This window comes from Sturnira hondurensis, unplaced genomic scaffold (genome assembly GCF_014824575.4).
Source record: "Sturnira hondurensis isolate 20B ecotype Veracruz unplaced genomic scaffold, ASM1482457v3 Scaffold0011291, whole genome shotgun sequence".
In the NCBI taxonomy this organism is placed as follows: Eukaryota; Metazoa; Chordata; class Mammalia; order Chiroptera; family Phyllostomidae; genus Sturnira; species Sturnira hondurensis.
Window position 1 is genome coordinate 141,954 of NW_028083922.1, and position 20,339 is coordinate 162,292.

General features: G+C 31.1%; 1 protein-coding gene across 1 annotated transcript in view; it reads right to left on the minus strand.

Annotated features, from left to right (window-relative positions):
• Positions 1-2,060: 2,060 nt before the first annotated feature.
• Positions 2,061-20,339, minus strand: part of GRIK2 (glutamate ionotropic receptor kainate type subunit 2) — a 589,700-nt gene continuing 571,421 nt past the window's right edge. Inside the window, exons 16-17 of the mRNA XM_037059704.1 lie at positions 16,044-16,294; positions 2,061-3,742 (exon numbers count right to left, since the gene is read on the minus strand). Of these exons, the coding sequence (XP_036915599.1) occupies positions 3,578-3,742; positions 16,044-16,294 (416 nt within the window). The 3' untranslated portion in view covers positions 2,061-3,577. The remainder of the gene's footprint in view (positions 3,743-16,043; positions 16,295-20,339) is intronic.

Here is a 20,339-nt window from a genome sequence, read left to right on the forward strand (position 1 = left end):
AAAATCATCAAAACATTAGGTCACAAAGTTGTCTCCAAATTGAAGGACATTAACGGAATTTAAAAATTCAGCAAGCATCCAGCACAATAGATGAAGGTAGATTCGGTTAAAAAATAAAAGAAAAAACAACAACAACCAACTAAGAATTTTGAAAGAAAACTCACATTCAAAGAATCAGAGATCTGAATGATTTCAGGTTTGTCCACAGAAGATGGGAAGTAAGAAATCAATGAAACAGTATCTTCAAATTTATCTGAGGAAATTATTTTCAACTTAGCATTCTATACTCAGCAAAATTAATATTTTTATGAGAGCAGAATAAAAGCAATTTTTAGACTGCTAAACTACTTTAAAATAATTAGTGTTTAGTTTAGTATGTAAGTTTATCTAATTAGGAAAAAACTTTCTTCTAAAAATATGAGTCTCAAAATATTTGAGGCAATATAATTAATAAAAGATCATTATGCATTTTCCATATTTGTAAAATAAAATACATCCCCTTAGTGGTTAGCATAGTGGTGGCTAGGGTGATTCAATTGTAAATATATGAATATATTACCTCAGTATATCAAAGTTGTTAGTGTTACTTAACTGTGATGTATATGCATATTAATCCTTGGTGTTTTTGTCTAGTTTGGGTTTTCTAGTTGTGTATATATGAATAAAGCCCACTAGTGCTCCATCCTGGTTAGAGTTATGTATTTGGGAATATGTTTCCCTATTGATTACCTGGAGTCAGGTTACATTGTTGATTAGAATGGTTGTTCTCTCCCCCTCCTTTTAATATCTGAGAATTACACTAGAGACTAAAGTTTACTCCAACATACTGTCTTTCTAGAGAGAGAAGAGAAATTGATTAAAATTATTTTGAAAATAACCTAGACTTTATTAAAATTAAGAACAGTGTCTCCTATATGTATAATCCCCTGATGAGCAGTTAAATATTTGTTTTGGTAATACTATAGAAACATTTTAGAAAATGGATAAAATTAAATGGTATATATTATTTGTATATTCAAAATGATCTTTATAGATAAAATACAGCAGGTTTTTAAAACTTCTTACTTTTTTAAATTTAATACTTCAAATAATTGTTAAATTTTATCAAAAATCTGAACTATTTTTGTCTACTCAAAAATAATTGTCATTTTCTGCCAGTTATTGAGGTTATTTCATTTAATAAACAATTAAAACTAAAAAGTGCCTTAAAATCTGATTAGAATTTGATGGTTAAAAATCTGAACATTTTTTATGAAATGTTATATGTGGTTATTTACTGCTAAACATACTAAGATTTTTAGCAGTGAATTGTATAACTCCATAAAATTACATTTTGAGTCAAAATTATCATTGAAATATGAATTTTAATTTAAAATTCCCCAGACACTAGAAATTTTAACACTTGGATATTTAATATCTAATGTAATTAGATATTAGCAATTTGATTATGAAACATTTGCGAATTTAAAGAAACACTTTGCAGAATTCTTTTTTGGTCAGGTATTGTAGCAAAAAATGGCTATTATTTTGCTTAGTAAACTCTATGTTAGAAGTTGTGATTTAAGTATAAAAGGTTTGTTAGCCTGTTAACATCTAAGCCACACACATTATTACTAATTGTTGAGACTCAGCCAATCACTTCTTCTCCCTTTGCTTAATTACATTGACTTGTCAATGCACAAGGAAGTCTTAAACTGGACATCAGTTCAACTTCAAATATAACAGCACCAATCACTATCCGGTCCCACGTAACCCTACGCATGTAGTCAACATCAAGTGATGGAAGAGATATGGCGATAACTGTTGCCTCCAGAACTACTATCTTTCTCACTTAAACTTCCCTAAACTTAAAGATTACTATCTACTCCTGAGTTGTCTGAGTTAGCTCATCATTCAAGCTTTTTTCTTCTCTTCCCCAGGGGGTTTGGGATGCGGCCACCCCTGATGACTGAGTAAGATTGAGGAAGTGCACTCCCTTAATGCAGTGAGCATATTGTGCATCCATTTATACATATACAAGAAAAATAAAAGTCAAAGATGAAAGTGAAGTGGACATAATTTTAATGATTTTTTTTCAATTTTGTGCATTGGATTCAAACAGCAAACTGTGTGCACTCAACTGTCATCACAATGTTGGCAAGAGGTCTGTGTCGTTTACCATTTTACACACAATTGTTCATTACAGTATGTTATCAGCCTCGTGGGAGCCAGGGGTGTGGCATGGTAAGCAGTGGTGGTAGTGCACCTAACTTTTATATTATCTAACTTGAAAATATTTCTCTTCTATGATTCCTTTTTTTCTTGATAAAAATAGGTTTCACCAAACGTTGGTGGTGCACACGCACTACCATTCATGCTTGACATCACACCCCTGACAGAAACACATGTTCTTATTTTGTTGATAAAAAGTATTACAAAAATTTCCATACAAAAACTATTTTCATAGAAATCTTGCATTTCCACAAATAAACCTGAACATTTTTTTGAAAAAAAAAAACTGCTCAAGAATTTTGTTCATTTAACATTGTGACTGTATTGATAAATGCAGTCCATTTCAAAGTTCTCTGCACATAGTTTTCTACAAATGACCAGTCCCCTTTTCCTTTCACCGAGATCTACCCAGGCTCCATCAAGTTCATTTATAGCAGGAACTAGGGTTTGAATGAACATTTCTGAACGTTAAAATGAAAGCTTCCATCTTCCACATAACTATCAATACCTAGCCTTTTATTATAACATAAGACAAAGATTGCAAACTATTATTTTTTAAATTCAGAATCTCTGAACCAGCCGTTGCTTTTTATTCTTGTTGTGGGGTTGGGAAAGGGCATTTGGGGTGAGAGAGTAGGTAAATAGGTAGGAATCTGGTAGCATTACATGTTAAATTTCCTGCAGATGAATTTAAGAAGAACATTATTGCCTTGGTAATTGGCATTTCTACCTCAATCAGTGACACAAACTGTGCAAAAAGAAAGGAAACACTGATGAAGATATGCTTTATATTCCACTTGCCATAAAATTCAGATTTGTTTTGTGTTACATTTTTCACATTCTATAAACACATATTGTCTATTTCAGATGATTGCTGTACCGAGTTGTTGAGGGCTAGTTACATCACCACCTCTATAATCTGGATGTTCAGAAGACTGTACTGTTTCTTGTAACACTACAGTTTTTTGCTGATTCCAAGTATTTTTATTCTTACTTTTTTACTGGTTACCCTCAGGGCATGTACATTCCATCTCTGGCAACAGTTGGACTTCAAAAGGAACCTGTAATTTCTTACTGGACTGCATTTGAAACCAGGCACAAAATGCGCATGTAACATTCACTCAGAAGAAGGGAGGAACCCATGATAAACAGTATAACCCCGTGTAACTTGGTCGATCCATGATGCTTGTAAATCAAGTCTGATCATTGCAACTGCTTAGATCACAGAGTCTCTAGTTCATAGACACAGCGGCATGAGGTAACTCATTTTATTTTGCACAGGTTGCATATTTCCACAGGAAACATTCTCGCTAAATTGTTTGGAAAAAAGACGACAGTTTGTGCTTGGGTGTTTGGCCTCCCAGCTTTATGCCATGGTTTCTTTACCTGGCAACCTTCTGTCGTTAAATGTGTGCATGTTGATAACTTCTTCTGTTTTCACAATAACTGGGGCCTGTGGCTTGTGTTTTAACCGACGCTGACACTTCAGGGACATCCTCAGTTCTTCTACCATGGCGCTACAGAAGGACCTCTACAGAATAACACAGAAAATGAAATATTACAAAACAGATCGACTGCAACTGTCCAGGAACAATACTGAAATCATTCTCAACAGACAATTCAACATAACAGCCTTGATTTTTGAAAAATGTCAATACAAAGATTATAACAAATTGTTACACTATTAATATACAACACATGATAATTAAAATATTTTATCAAGGTGGATGAGTTTAAAGAAAATCTCCACTTAATAATGAAATGAATTGCCAACTAGGTATGCATATATTCCTTATAGCTTGAAAAGATTTTCAGCTGTAAAATTAATTAGCATCATAACACATATATCTACCTTAAAATTTAAATACAAACACATATATACAAATCAATAACCAGAAATCCATTCTTGTTATAAAAAATAGAAGAAATTTACCACTTTTTAGATCACAACATGAGATATGAAAATTTTCTTTAAACACAGATTTGTCATTGTGCATCTCAAAACAGAACAAAAATAGAACTCACACAGACATAAAAATATGGAAAATAATTTCTGGTATTCACTATACGCAGTTGTGATAAGGCCTGTAAAACTATTGATGATGATTACAAATCAAATATGAATTAATCATGAAATAACAAATTGGAGTACATTAAAAAGTCCATGAGAAATATTAACTCCTTTGTCACTATCAGCTTGATAACTGAGAGGTGATACTCTATCATATGAAGAAAAAAATGACCATAGAAAATATTTTTTAAATTTTCATTTTATCAGCAGTAGGTTGTCTAGAATATCAGTCTATCTGGGCCTCATTATTACAAGCTCCTCAGAATTCCCATTACAAAGTCATATTTGTGAAACAAAATTTTGTTGGTCTCCCTCTCCAGCTAATTGAGATATACCTGTGTTAAGTTACATATAAATCAGATTCATGAACCAGTTGTATATATATTGTTATTGAAATTCAGAAGGACTGAGACTTAGGCTTTTTCTGTACAACAACTAAGAAGGTAGAAAACAACTAAAAATGTGAACAAGTATGAAAAATCTATACAATTTCAAAAAGTGATATGAACACATAATGAAATAAGCTTAATTAAATATGGTGGATATGAAAACTTGGTTTTTGCCTTAAGTGTTAGCTACTGTGCTTTTGGTCAAGTTAAGCTAATACCAAAAGAAGACAAAATGAAAATATTTAATACCACATATGCTTAGGTTTAAAAAATATTTTTCATGTATAATCTTTCAGGACAAATATTTTATGACTAATATTTCAGTGAAAACAGGCATCTCTTTGACAAAGAAAACTGAGTCAGAGGGAGGGAATGTCACTTTCCACAGCTCACACCGGAAACTCCACCAAGACAGCCTGGTAACCAGTTCTGTAACTTCTGACCCTCCCCTTGTACCTTCTTGTTCATTCCTGGCTATACCCATTTTTCCTTTATGGGTTCCTAAATCATTTTCCTAGTGATCTTCCTAACTCCATGTCTATCTAGCCTATTCCTTCCTTAAAGGATCATCTCTACCAGAATAATGTAAAATGAAGCTTTTCATTTTTTCATTTTCATTTTTTAAATTCCAGTTATTAATGGCATTCTCTTATTCAAGAAATAGGTGAAATCCAAATATCCTATTTTTCCCAGTGTGACTTCTCTGACTCAGCTTTCCTCTTTTCTCTCTGCCCTATTTCTTTTTTCTCTATACCTGCCTTTTCTGCTTGGACCTCCAAAGTTTTTCTCCTGAGCCTGGTACCTTGCATTTTTAACCCTTATCTGAGGACATGACTAAACTTTTAACTTAATTTGGGAATCGCTTACCCACTGAAGAGGCTCATTATTTTCACTCAATTTAGTTTTGTCTCCTTGGTATTTTTAACTCATTTTAATGTTTTTCTGTCTGATCTCTAGGCTTTGTATGAATGCCTCTCAATGAATCATAAAGGGAAGAGATCTTGTTCTCATGGTATGGATGGTACACACATGTTCTTTAAATGTTCACTGAACTAACAATACCTACATGTGACTCCGATACTTAATTCTTATTTTTAAGTGTTTCTAATCCAATTGGTTAAAATTTTTTTCAAAATTTTTATGTAGTAAAATACATTGCATACAAATTAATTAATAGGAAAACTGGTTTTGTTTAATAACATGAAATTAGTAAAGATATTATTGTTTTAGTACTTGTAATGGATAATGATTAAATGCAACATGAGAATTCCCCAATAACTAGTGAATTACTGTCATGCGTTTTATTGTGTTAAACTACACAGTTCTGAAATCCATGAATTATGTTTCTGTTAAAGATTTATGGCACCTGACAGCCAGTATAGGGACACAGTGTTTCTTGTTGCTCAATACCTACTATTAGATGTACTTATTAAGAACATGATGACAATGATGATGAAGATGGTGATGATGACAACACTGTAGAAATGGAAAAATCTGACTCCAAAAGGGGGAGGAATACATAGTCTTGAGGTAACTTAGTCTTGGCTCTCTGTTGAAACATTTAACAGAAGAATTGATTAGATAACATAACATGGTCAGAGCTTGATGCCATTGACACTTAAAAATGTTATAAGATGTGAATAAATTTTTAATTGTTTGAAATAAACCTTCATTTAAAAGTAATAAATATCCCAAATGTTATATAATTTATAGCACCCTCTTCTTGGCAAATTTGGATTTTAGACAGTTTGATTATATTAGTTTCAAACATCATAGAATAGATGCACTAATTAATATTTACTGTCCATACTAAGAGAGTATGGACAGAATGATTTTCTCAGAAAAAAATCTTATAAATGTACATACCCATTCAACCACAAAATTACACAATTTTATTTCTAGTAAGTTAAAAAATAATATGTATTTAGTACACTATATGTAACTTCAGACCATACATAAAGCCATATAAAATTCTTTTAAACAAATTTTATGTGCTATAAAATTCATAATGCTGAAGAATATAAAATGTAGATTTAAAAAATTCCCCAGAGTTCTTATCTTTTATAATTTAAATATGGAAAATTTCATCTTTCATAATTTAATATTATCTCATGCAAATTATATTTATAATATACTCAGTTTTTCATTTTATAATTTAAAATTATCTTAAGTAAATTATAATTACAAATTTAGAAATTCTGAAAATTGTAAATTTATAACTTGACCACTACAATTTTTAAGTTTTATATATTTACAAAGGCATGAGAAAGTAAAAATTTTAATCAAATAACCTTTAATTAACCGATCAATAAACTTGATTATGTGTCAACTTATCAGTTTTATTCATTTTTCTTTTAATCACCTGAATTTTGCCAGTGCTATTTTAAACTGTTAATATAACTATACGTAAAAAATAGTTTTTTCTTAGGTTAGATTACCAATAAAGCAACTGTGACACTTTCTTCCCACTTATAGAATATTAGAATATTTTTAATACTTCACAATAACTATGAAAAGTGTTAAATTTGAGCAAGAGTTTTGATTCAACATATCAAATTAAAAGAATTTAGTAATATCATAAAGTATGTTGCTGAAAAATCACTATGTCTGATTTTAAAATAAAGTTCTAACGTCATTTGATAGAGACACATTATCTTTCCTAGTTCGTATAATGATTGGAATTTTATAAAATGTCTTTTTATGGAACTATGAAATAGGCTTTGAAAAGCCCAAGTGCAGTTTACAGAAGTTTCCTGGGTTATAATAAACAGGAAGGAAGAGGAGAAGAAAAGGCAAGTAGAAAAGATAGGAGAAGCGGAAGAAGAAAGCAGGAAAAGGGAAAGTGGGGACAGGAAGAAAAGCGGGGGTGGATACTGAGGGAGGGGAAAAAGAAATCTGTTTTGCTCTTCAAATCACTCCTCAGGGATGAAACCACACAAACTGTGTCATTAAATAAAGAACTTTCTTAGGGTGAAAACAACAACAAAAATGTTTCACCACATTAATGTAACAGACTACAAAAAGAAAAAAAGAAAGGCGCAGAGATACTAACCATTATTAAAAACCTTTTAGTAAGTTTCAAAAGTTTACTAAACAGTGTCTGGATGGTAGGGTGGCACTAACCAAATAGAAGATTCCTGAAAATGAAAATTTAAATCTTTGAGCTGTTAGCATGTAATGGCATTTAAATTAGTAAAATTCATTATCATATTCACTATAATTAATGAGGCAATCTGTATTTACACAACTCTAATCTTAAAAAAATGAAGGTCAGGAAACTTTAAAAATATTAATTTGACTATATTTACACTGCTTTTTAAAAAAGCTATACATATTTTTTAAATTTTGGGTACAATAAGACAACACATAGCTTGAAGATAAATGTTCTAAATAATATCATTGCTGGTGTTATAGAGTAACTCATTTTTAGCCTTAATAACTTCCTAATTTATAGATATATTTATGCGATAACAGATCTGACAGCATTTGGAGAAGCACAGAATTTTTAAAATATTAGACATCTACTTGTAAGTATGCTCCACATTAAACGCTGACTTATTTAACTTCATTTTTGTTAGAACATTTATATTTAGCAATGTCTTTTTAAAAACAGCCACTGATGCAAAGTAACGAGTTTGATTCTTTTTTAAATTTTAAGTTCATCACTTTCATGTTGAATATACATAGTCATTAATCCCCAAACCAGAAATAATCATATAACATTAGAAATTACTACCAAGTCTGTATTTATATTTTTAAGAAGGAAATTCTATTTTATATGTCTTGCTATCCTATTCTTTGATAGTTTAAAATTAACTACATGATATTTTAATGTTCATTCAGAATAATTTTAACCATTTTTTCATACAGTTCCTACTCAAAGCCCTATCTTCAAGTAGAAACTATAAAAACTAGAAAACATCTTCAAACTGCATCTATTAGATTTTGTGACTCAGTGTTATAGAACAGACTAGCATTGGTCTGTTCTATAGACCAAACATCAACCACATTGGTTTTATGTTTGTTGTTTAAATTATTTGTTAATTGATTATGGATATCTAATCCATTCTCAGACACCTGAAAATTAATTTCTGGTGCCACAGGCCATTTGCCCAAGAATTCCACATCACATGTAGTACAGACAAATAAAAAAGTCACTATGATCCCTGTATAAAATTATCTCACATTAGATAATAACCCCATGAAAAATAAAATTGAATAAAAATTATACAGTATAATATGCAACATTTGATATAACACTGATGTATTTAATAAGCAAGATCGATGTTATATAATGTGACACTTCCTTTTGATTTATACTTTTTAATTGGCAGTCTTCTTAAAAATACCCAATAGCTAATGCTATCTATACATCAGAAGTATGAATTGACCTAGGGCTGTACGAATGCAATAGTGAAGCAACAGAGATGAAAATGGCTAGTTAAACATTCATTCAAAATACATATGTAGCAACTTTGATCTTGATATTCAATTTTGTAGCAGCCATCTTTCTGAAAAATTATACTATTTAATAAGCAGTGCAGCAGACAGACAAGACTTTACATGGAGGTTCTTTAATGATCCTATTGCTCAATCACTGTAATTTTACAGCTACAGAAACTAAAACTCAAGAGGTCAAGTTATCTATCTAAAGTTATGCACATGAGTAATATTAAATTGAAAGAGGAACTCTGTTCTCTCGATTTCCATTCTATGAATGCTTTATTATATTAGCCTACATCATTAACAGTGATTTAAATTTTAGCTGAGCCTTTTACCTGGCGTTTGTTCTTAGTATGTGTTAATTTTTTGAATTTGAAGTAATAAATCAGAGAAAAAAATTATGGGACAAAAAGAAATATATTTTTTCTCTCAATGAATAAAGTAATAAAATACTCTGTGCTTTTGACTGGATTAATTTACACTGATAAACATAACTAAAGAATAAAATTCTCTCAGAAACTTGACTCTTAAAGAAACAGTTACCAAATATCTTTGTATTGCATTTTGCAAATACAATGAGACAGAGAAACATGGGACATCATTATACATTTGTACACATCCCACACTTCAGCTAGAAAAATCAATAAATAAGGTCAGACAAGTTTCAACGCCATTTTGGTTAATACATCTGTGAAATGCATTTTAAGAAAAAACCATGTTAATCACATTCTTGCTGTTAGTAATGACACAATTTTTCAATAAAATACACAACCTCCACATAACTAATGCTTTATTACAGGAAATCTCTCTTTTCTGAAGGCCCCAAAGTTTAAATACATCAACTTTTTGAATAATAATAATTATAATCATAGCTGTTTGGTATACGTTAGACACATGCAAACTACGTGTATTACCTATCTCCACAACCTGTTTATCTAAATGAAACTCCTACTCCACATATGTTATTAATGCAACTTCAGGAATTAAAACTATCAAGAAAAATAGTTAAATATCTCTACCTTTACTATATGATATAGTTAAAATAGTGCCAGAGTGGGCATCTTTGACCTTGGGAAACAAAACTTGACCCTTGAGACACTTATCTTCATCTGCACAATATGGTGATATTTACACAGTTCTCAGAATATCTTCATACTTAAAGAAGATATTATACTTTAAGAGCTCCAAAGTTGTTGATAAAAATAAGGAAGTAAAATTATTATTTGTCAAACTACAATCTTAACTTTAAAATATCATTTATGGACATAAAAACATATGAGTTACCATAAAGAAATGACTTAAAAATCACTTTGCTAACTTGGAAGGAGATTGGACACTAAAACAAAGATGGGCATCTCATTTTAAAGTATGATTTTATATTTATATGTAAAAACATTTTAAAAGCCATCCAGTCATCCATTATATGGGTCATTAATGGAAACTGAGAGATGATCTGCTTGCAGAGAATGGCAGTAACATAAAAGAATATCAAATGGAGTACTTGTTCAAAGTTTATTTACATCTTTTAACTTCTGAGTAGCAAGATGCTTTATAGATAAATTTTACATTATTGAAAATTTCTTTAGAACTTTATGAATCTTTATAATCATTTATAGCAGTATTTGCACTCCTATAGCTTATTCAATAAATGGGTTCTTTCAAAAACATTGCTCCTGTTAGAATTAAGTTTTCAACTCTGAAAGCAGTAGGTTTATGAAGGTCTCTGAACAATCTATTCTCATTCTTCTGGTTCCATGAAATATAGATTCAGTCAGCTTTGGAAAATTTTTTCTTTGTGAATAATCTTTTTCCCCAGGATCCAGATTTAAACTAAACCCTTCTAATTTCTCCTTAAAATTCTCTAAATTGCATTCTTTCATTCATTAAAGCAGCCTTTTACATTTGTTATTAAGTTATAGGCTGAAGAACATTCTATGTGTCCTCAAAACAGTTTTTGAACTTTCAGTGACTGGGAAAATATCATTATTTAGAGATATCTTAGATATGTTTTACCAGTGCTCTTTAATACAAAAAAATTACCATGACTAAAATGGATTATATACTAAAAAAATCCATATTAATTACTTTTGAAAATGTGTCCAATACAGGACACATAAGTTACCAATTCAATATCTGAGCAATAATTTATATTTTTATTTCTCAGAGATATTTACTACAGTTTGTTAAAACTGAAGTAACAAGAAAATAAATATTTTTATTGTTTAGTTTTTGTTCATATCAAGAAACTCAGAGACTGGTGTTCAATGTTTTCAATTAAAACAACTTGTATAGTCAAATCTATTTTCAGTTACATTGAAAAGAAATTACTTCTGAATACAAATAAGGCAAAAAGAAACAGCCAAACTATGTATGTTATGTTCCTATTATTTCTGGATATCAAAAGAAGGAAGATTTATGTACACATTTGGTTAAAAGAGGATACATTCAAATACTTAAGAAATACAGATTTTAGACAAAATTAATAAACCATATTTATGTTATAAAATAACTTTGTAAAAATTAAAAGTATTACAAGCACTTATAATTCATGCTTACAAAACCAATGGAGTATTATCAATGATTCCAGGGAAAACAAACATTTTTATGTCAGGGAGCTTTCTTCAGTTAGAAGGGAAAACAGGACCTTTTAAACAAATGCACCTGCTTGACATGGACCGGTAATGGCTTCCTGTGGGCAGCAGATTCATGAACTGCTTGCGGAATGAAACTTAAGCAGAGTTTATAAAATCATCAAAAAGTTAGGGAAAAGGCAATTAATTAAAAATACACATGTTAATTGGCTACTTTTCAAGACATTTCAGGAAAAGAAGACTTTCTGAGTGCCATTCCAAATATTTGTTATATGTTTTAAAAATTAGAAAAGTATATATGTATTTATTTTTAAAGTTTGAATAAACGAAAAGGTATTGGTACATTAATATCTGCAACAAAATCAAAAGCATTATCTACTATAAAAATTGGAATACACCATCTTGTGGTATCAGAAAGGAATGCAATTTAGAGTTTTCTAATTCTTCAAGTTCTACATTGTGCAGCATCATCTTCCATATGCAGTTTCAACCTGCCCTCATTTTAAGATGATACATTCACATACTACTCTTAATTGCCAAGCTACTTAGAAATAAAAAACATTAAGGTCATCAAGACCTTTTATTCCATTAATATTTTACAAAACATTTGCTATAAACAATATTTATATTCACCTCTAAATATTGTTATTAATTTTATCATTATTATTAGAAGTAAAACTTGACATGGAATGATATTACTCTTGATAAATTTTATCTATAAAGTTCATATTCAACTATGCCAAATTTGTATTATACCTGCCAGTCTATTCAAGTAAAGAATGAAAATTTTATTTGTTTGTTTAAAAAGTACTAGAATATTGTAGACTGAAGAAAAGGGAAAGAAAATGGAGAAGGAGAAGAGAGAATAGAGAGCAAATTACCTTGGGGTTCAATGGTGAATATAATATATCCTTGTTTATTTTTAATATACAAAACATAATTCATTGCATGTTTGGTTCTCAATAAATAATTATTGGAGTAAATGAAGAATTGTGCAAATATTCATCATACTTTTAAGTTAAAACTTTAAAGGCACAATTATAAGTGTAAATTAATTATGAATTTCTATATGTCCATAGGCATATCCTAATAATAAAATCTAGCAATATTTTCTGACTAATTTTAATAAATTAAGTAAGGTGTTAAACTGTACAGCTCAAATACATTTTTCCTAAAAAAATGAAGAATTGAGTCCAAGAGCCTAAATATCATAGTAAATAAAATGGGTTATTCTAATAAACCCATAATTATTTATTTGCTAAACATAATTCTATTGAATTATATAGAAAATATTTCTTTTATACTCTTTATGGTAGACTTTTTAAAATCGATTGCTGTATTTACTTGATTATTCATTTAAATCAATAGAAAGAAAGATTAGGTAAATAATGATAGATAGATGATAAATAGATGATAGATAGACAGATGATAGATGAGATGGAGAGAGAGAGGGAGAGAGATACGATAGATAGGTAGACCTTACGCCAACAGATACTGCTGGCCACCTTGGAGACACAACCCACAAACAGGAGGTCCCTGTCCTATCAGAACTAAGAGTCTAATTAAGAAACAGGCACTCACATACAAAACCCAACAAATGTGAATGAAATAGAGAAAAAAGCATCTAGGCTGATTGATGGATGTGATTTGAAATGGGCAAAATACCTTCCCCAACATTCTCAAAGGGGGAGAAAATATTTTTCCAATGGTGACAGTATCTGAAATCAGCTAAGTGAAAAAAGGGACAAATAGAAGTCATATTTTTCACTGGAATAGGAAATGAAAACCTAACACTACCTTGTGAAAACAGCTGTGTCCTGTGCCCAAACCTATTACATCCATAGACTAGATATAGCTTTATGGGCAAGTTGATGCTTAGTCTTGACACCTAGTCTGGAATGCCTAATATCTAAACACTAGTAGGAGTTTGCCAGGTCAAAAAATGCACAAGGTCAAATGGAAGAGGTTTTTAAAAGCTACATGACCTTAGAAAATTGAAAGTGATCTTGTGTGGCTAGAGAAGAAATTACCAATTGGGGCGAAGCACAAGGTAAAACTACAATGGTGGACAGAGACAGATTCTGAAGTGCCTCACCTGCTAACTAGAGAATTCGACTTTGGATATGGAAGCCATGTGGTGACAGTGTGTGAAAAGCATTGGGGAATGTGATTAATAATGCTCATATATACCAACACAGTTCCTTCTTTCCAATGTAGTGTTTCATCTACTTCTGTCAAAAAAAGGAACGTTCCTTTCACAAAATTTTTATAAGGCCGTACAGGTACACAGAAATTAAAGAGAGCTAGTTATATTAAAATTCAACTAAATTAGTTATTTATACTGACAATAAAAAATTACTTTACAGGGTTAAATCTATATCTTTTGTTCTTTTGTTTTTAAACAGAATGCTTATAAAATAATTGTGCATAATGACATGGTCTAGATAAATCACATCATAAACACAAAGAGGGCAACAGAATACACTTATTGTCAAGAGGTTAATTCATTTGTTTTATTTTAATACTGAGCTATAAATAAAGAAAATCATCACATGTGAATTATTTAAGTTTCCAACTAGAAAAAAATTTGTTCTATAATTTCTGGACTTACTTTAAGTATTAACTAACCAAATATCACATCTATTGACAAATTATAGTAAAAATGGACATTGATGAGTCAATATACTTTGTCTTTATTTTTTTGAATTTGATTTTAAAACTCATTTAATACTATTTAAAAAATATTATAACATACAGTATGTACTTAAACCTTATTGTCAGTTACACCAAAGCAAGAAATACTTGATTCAGCCAAGTCAGCAGATCCTGTATGTTGTGAAAAAATAAGTCATGTGATTGTTTGAATTTTTCAAATATTGAACCGTTACTCTTCAAAATATTCACTTATAAAAACATTGTTTCAAAAAATTACTGTAGTAATGTAAAAATTGAGAAACGCTGTATCTAAAATTTTGATTTCTGAAAGGATAAGTAATTGCAACATAAATTATTAGACAAAGGAAAATAAGTAAATTATTTTTGTTTTGAAAAATAGTTTTACAGTTGAGAGTGCTTCAGAGAATATTAGTGCAATATATTTTTCTTATATTTGTGTTATTATTTTTAAACTCACATTTTATACTCACATTAAACAAAAAATTAATAAACCTTTCAAATATTAATGAACATATAGTCTGACTCTGATGCAGCTAAACCCAAAAATGTTTTTAATTAAAACCAAAAAAGTATTTCTGTATAAAAAGTATGAAATAAAGTGTCAGAAGATTTTTAAAGGTTAAAGCAGACTATAAACTTACATACAAAAAAGTGCCACATAACAGATTTTTCAAAAATAAATAACCATCCTTGTATTTATCTATGGAAATTATAGCATTAGACATACATCATCTGAATAGGATTTGCAAATTATTAAATGTAGAATAAAAAAGATATTTGTAGAGAAATAACATTAAAATTCTAAGAAAATTACAATAATCTCATATTTTTGAGGTTAAGATATGTTCTTCATAAAACATTGCTGCAAGAAAATAAAGGGCTAATTAAGAACAAAATTATCCTTGGCTGGTGTAGCTCAGTGGATTGAGTACCAGCCTGTGAACCAAAGGTTCACTAGTTCAATTCCCAGTCAGGACACATGCCTGGGTTGCAGGCCAGGTCCCCAGTTGGGGATGCACAAGAGGCAAACACACGTCGACGTTTCTCTCCCTCTCTTACTCCTTCCCTTCCCCTTTCTCTAAAAATAAATAAATAAAATCTTTAAGAAATAACTATAAAAAGGATAAAATTAAATGCCAAAAAAAATCATAATACTTTCACACATTCACCCATTTTTAAAAATTAATTGTAATTTCCAAAATGAGAACTGTTTTTTCAATTTAAGATTTACTTGACTAAAAATCTTCAAGTATAAATTCCATTTACTCTTTATCTTGAAACTATTAATCAGTATTGTGTATTAAAACATGTTTTATCTGCAGAAAAGTATTTTCCCCTTCATATTAGTTTCTGATCTTTGTTTTCATCATTATTTCCCTCTACTAACCTAACTGCAGTGAACTTCAAGTATCATTTTTTCTAAGGTTTCAATAAGAGGAGAGAGAGGCCCTTGCCTTAAAGCTGGCTCCATTAAACATCTATATGTAAATTTATGATCATTAAGTTCATCATGTGTTCTCTCTGTGAACCCTTGTTATAAAAAGAATGACAGACACCTATTAACAGTTACATTTCTAACCACTAACCTTGGTGGGAAATATCAAAAATAGTTTCTTTTATTATGACAAGAATTGTCTTAAATTGTAAAAAATTGACATTTACCTTTTCCAATTGAGCGTTTTTTTTGGATTTGTATAAAAACTCTCCCACTGCCACAAACACTGAGAGTACCAAGCCGGCTGCCAGAACAATGAAGATGCCACCAATATTCTGCACCCCCAGGGCACTGGCCTCTTTGCTCTCCTCCTCTGGACAGCCATTGCCCCTCCACCACTTCTCCTTCATCATGTGCAGCTTGCCTTCCTCTTGCAGCTGAAGGATTGCAATGGTGATTTTGTCTCTATATGGAGAACCTGAAAAAGAGAGGGGATGCTAACTATTTTAAGGAACCCAGAATTTCACACTTAAAGGTTAACACAAGACAAGGACAGGGCTTTTTCTAGATGCTCCAAAGTGTGCCAATGTTCTGTTCCAGTAGAGAAAAACAACTGGAAAACAACAGAGAAGTTTAACAAGATGAATAAGGTGTGTGGACTTTCTGATTTTGAAAATAAAATGAATTTTGTTTTCGTAGAAGAAAATGTCTCCTTCTAAAAGGCAAATTCAACTCAGAGCACTGGAAAATAAAATAGCAAGTAGAAATTTACAATAGGAAACAGAATGAAAAGATACTTGGTTAATGTCTTGGAATTATTCTACACTGGAAGCAGAGTATTAATAAAGTGGTAACCTCTGTTGTAGAAATAATGGCATGTCCCTTTATTAAGTGAAATAATTTAAAGCAACCATAAACAAGCTGTACTCAGGGGTAGCTAATACTTTCAAGAGAATAGACAACCTATCTTCTTATTTAACATAGATGACAGGTTTGTACAGCATTGGATCTTTCAGGTATTACCATGGCAATCAATATGTTGTCATTTGGGGATTTATTTATGTATTCCACTTTATGCTTTGAGGAGATATGTTTTTTCAGTGGAGGCAACAATATAAATAAAATTTGGTATTTATGCTATTGGGGGTAGATCTTCACATTATAGCATTAGCTGTAATGTGATAGTAATACATTTTCTAATGAGTTTCCCAGAATCATAGGAGAATATTGAAGTACCTTAATCTTTTAATATGTCTTAAAAGACTGTTTCCTTCATTGCTTTTTTAGAGAGAGGAAGAAGAGGGAGAGAGGAAGAGAGATATCAATTTGTTGTTCCTCTTATTTATACATTCATTGGTTGTTTCTTATACATACCCTGACTGGGGATCGAACCTGCAACCTTGGCATATCTGGACAATGCTCTAACCAACTGAGCAACCTGGTCACAGCTCCGAAGTGGTTGGTCCTATTGCTTTCTCCCACCCAGAAATAGCCTGTTTCTAAAGTTTAATCTGCTCTCCTAAAACACTACAGGTACCTTCCATCTTTCTCCACAAGTTCATTCACAATTGCTTTTTTTTCAGCCCACAGAAAAATACTAACTCTAGCTTGCACTCAATGTTGCTGTGATCTTGTTTTGATTTAAATATACCTACAACTATAACTAAAGCTTTATTTCTGCTAAGAGCAATTAAAAACCTGGTCAGGAAACTTTTCTGCTACATAAGGGATAAATATATATTTTTACTCAATTAAAGTACTAGACTAATTTGGTATTACTCGTTTAACAAGAATAGACAAGTTGAAAGTAGAAAGACAAGGAGAATCATAGGAAGCAGCCTGTTGAAAAAGCGAAAAGCTACCACATCCACTTGAACAGCTATTTCTTTAACATAATTCATAACCTACTCAGAAGAAATGTTTAAGTACATGACTTCTACATAACATTTTCACAGCTTTCCTAAAAGGGGGCACTATTATTTCCTATAATTAGAACTCAAATATATTTTTTAATCTTCACCCAAGAATGTGTTTATTGATTTCAGGAGAGAGAGACACACACACACACACAATGATCGGTTGCCTCTAGTACACTCCCAGACCAAGGAGAGAACCCGCAGCCTTGGTATTTGCTGTGACTGGGAATCAAACCTGCAACTATTTGGGACAGTGCTCCAACCAACTGAACCATCTGGCCAGGCTCAAATATTTTAATTATAGTAAAAAAAAAAAAAGTCCTACCTCTTAGTTTCTGTTTTGTACTCTCTTCCAAATACTACTCTGATGAAAATATGAAGTTTAAAATCTGCCCCTTAGCTACTTCACATCTCAGGAATTACAACCTCAGCCCACAGTATTTTTCTACCTGGGTCACTCAGCCTAGTCACCTAGTATTATTACTATTTACTTTTCAACATGTGAACTTTTTTCTTAGTAGATTATAAACTCTTTGGAATAGAGGATGTATCTATCTGTCTATCTATCTATCATCTATCTATCATTTACTTATCAATTTATCTAATCACCTATCTTATCTACCATCTATCCAAACCCTCAAACTTTCTCATATAAAAGGTTCTCAACAAATGTTTCCTATTATAAGGCGAATAATGATTAAGGCATTCCTAACACAATGTAAAAGCAACAACCTGGGCCTTTTGTGTTCTCTGACATGTATTTAAAAACCATAAGTTAAGGCTATCTTGTTTGGATATCCAGTTTTCATTAATTTACTAAATCTACCCTAGTACCAGTTTTAGGTGATATTTACTCTGAATTATCATTCTAATTAGTGATATTCTTTACAAAATAATTATTTGAGGAAATATCTATTCTAACCAGAATTGTAGTTTATCAAATATATCTTTCATTTAGAAATGCAGTATCTGAAACAAATTTTGTGCTGATACTACTTGCAAAAATGGACATGTGTGGCAAATATAAACTGTGGTTTTATTTCTGGAAATACTATTATAAGCAAAACTTTGGCAGATAGTGACTTGAAGAATAAACTTTCAACTATGAAAAATTCTTGATCCTGCTAAGAAATATTTTTCAGCCAGCATATTTCTCATCTTGAGCAATATTGAATAAATATTATTTTATTGCCAATTCATCACACACACTGAACTGCACTAGGATTTTTATTCTCATGTCTTCAAAGACAATATTCTTCACTTCATTCACAAAATAAGACACTGAAAAATAAAAGCACACCACTTTTTAACAACTATGGACACATCTTGGTCTTGCTAGCTGAGCTTCTTATTTCCAGCACTTATTGTAAATATAAATATTTCCCATTGCTCGTAAACTTCATCACACTCATTTTTCCAGTGTAAACACAGTTAATGTGTAAATGGCATTTGGTTAGAATAAAAGCTACAAAGTTAATATACCTCATTTTGAGGATTTTAACAGGATGGGATAATATAAGGCATAAAATCAATGAAAGTAAGTCATTGCCAGGTTTTGTCATTCTGTCATTGAAAACTATGATTACTGCAGAGTGAAACCCTTGACAAGTCAGATGCATACGACCTGTGGCTCAAAAGGAGGACTCAGAGGAGTCATTGAGGCGGACAGTGGCAAGCGATAAACAGTAACAGTATATATGCAGGCACAGATAAACTCTACAAGTGCACCAACATAGAATTTCCCTACTAAAACAATTCCTGTCTCCCAATGTCCATAAATGTTAAATTTTGATAAGAGATTTTACATAAATTTATAATTGCATTGAAAGGCCTCCCAACAGATAAAATCACCTTAGAAAAATAAACTGTGACTATTATATACAGGTCATACAAGTCTCATACAAATATTTCAGAGCTAACTTGTGTCGAATGAGTTTCTTTCCCTTTTTCCCTCCATTTCCCCTGATTCCTCCCTTCATCCCTCCTTACTTATTCATTCCCTTACCTCTCCTCCCCTCTTTGGATGTTTTCTCTCTTCGTTCTCCCTGCCCTGCCTTCTCTGTTTCTTTTCCTTCCCTTCCTCACTGCCCTTCCTATTTCTATCCCTCCTCTCCTATTTCCCCATCCATCCTTCCCTTCATTTCTGCCATACTAAATTTCTTTCCTGTACACTGGAAAGCATGGGGTATTATGCATACCTGGTTCTAAGTCTAAGCCTACTAAACACAATATATTGATAAACTCATTTGATTGTCCTTTTCATGTTATTTATAAACTCACAATTTTATGTATATACCAACATTTTGGTCCTATTTTAATACATCTGGACAGTACAGAAATTATAAAGTGAATAGAATCAGCATTATATTGAATTCATGGGGAAGTTTATTGATTGATAAAAAGCTTTAAAGGTTGCACAGCAAGTTGTCTAATACTTAATATGTTTTAGTGAAGTGTGCTAAAACCACATTATCCATATGCTGGCAATCTCCTATATATCCTGTCAAAACTTTTCTTTAAAATCAGGCTTCTGTATGCTTTAATAAATTGCAAAGATCAGTAATTATTGCTTTCTATAGATATTGCATTCCAAAACTCATTATATCA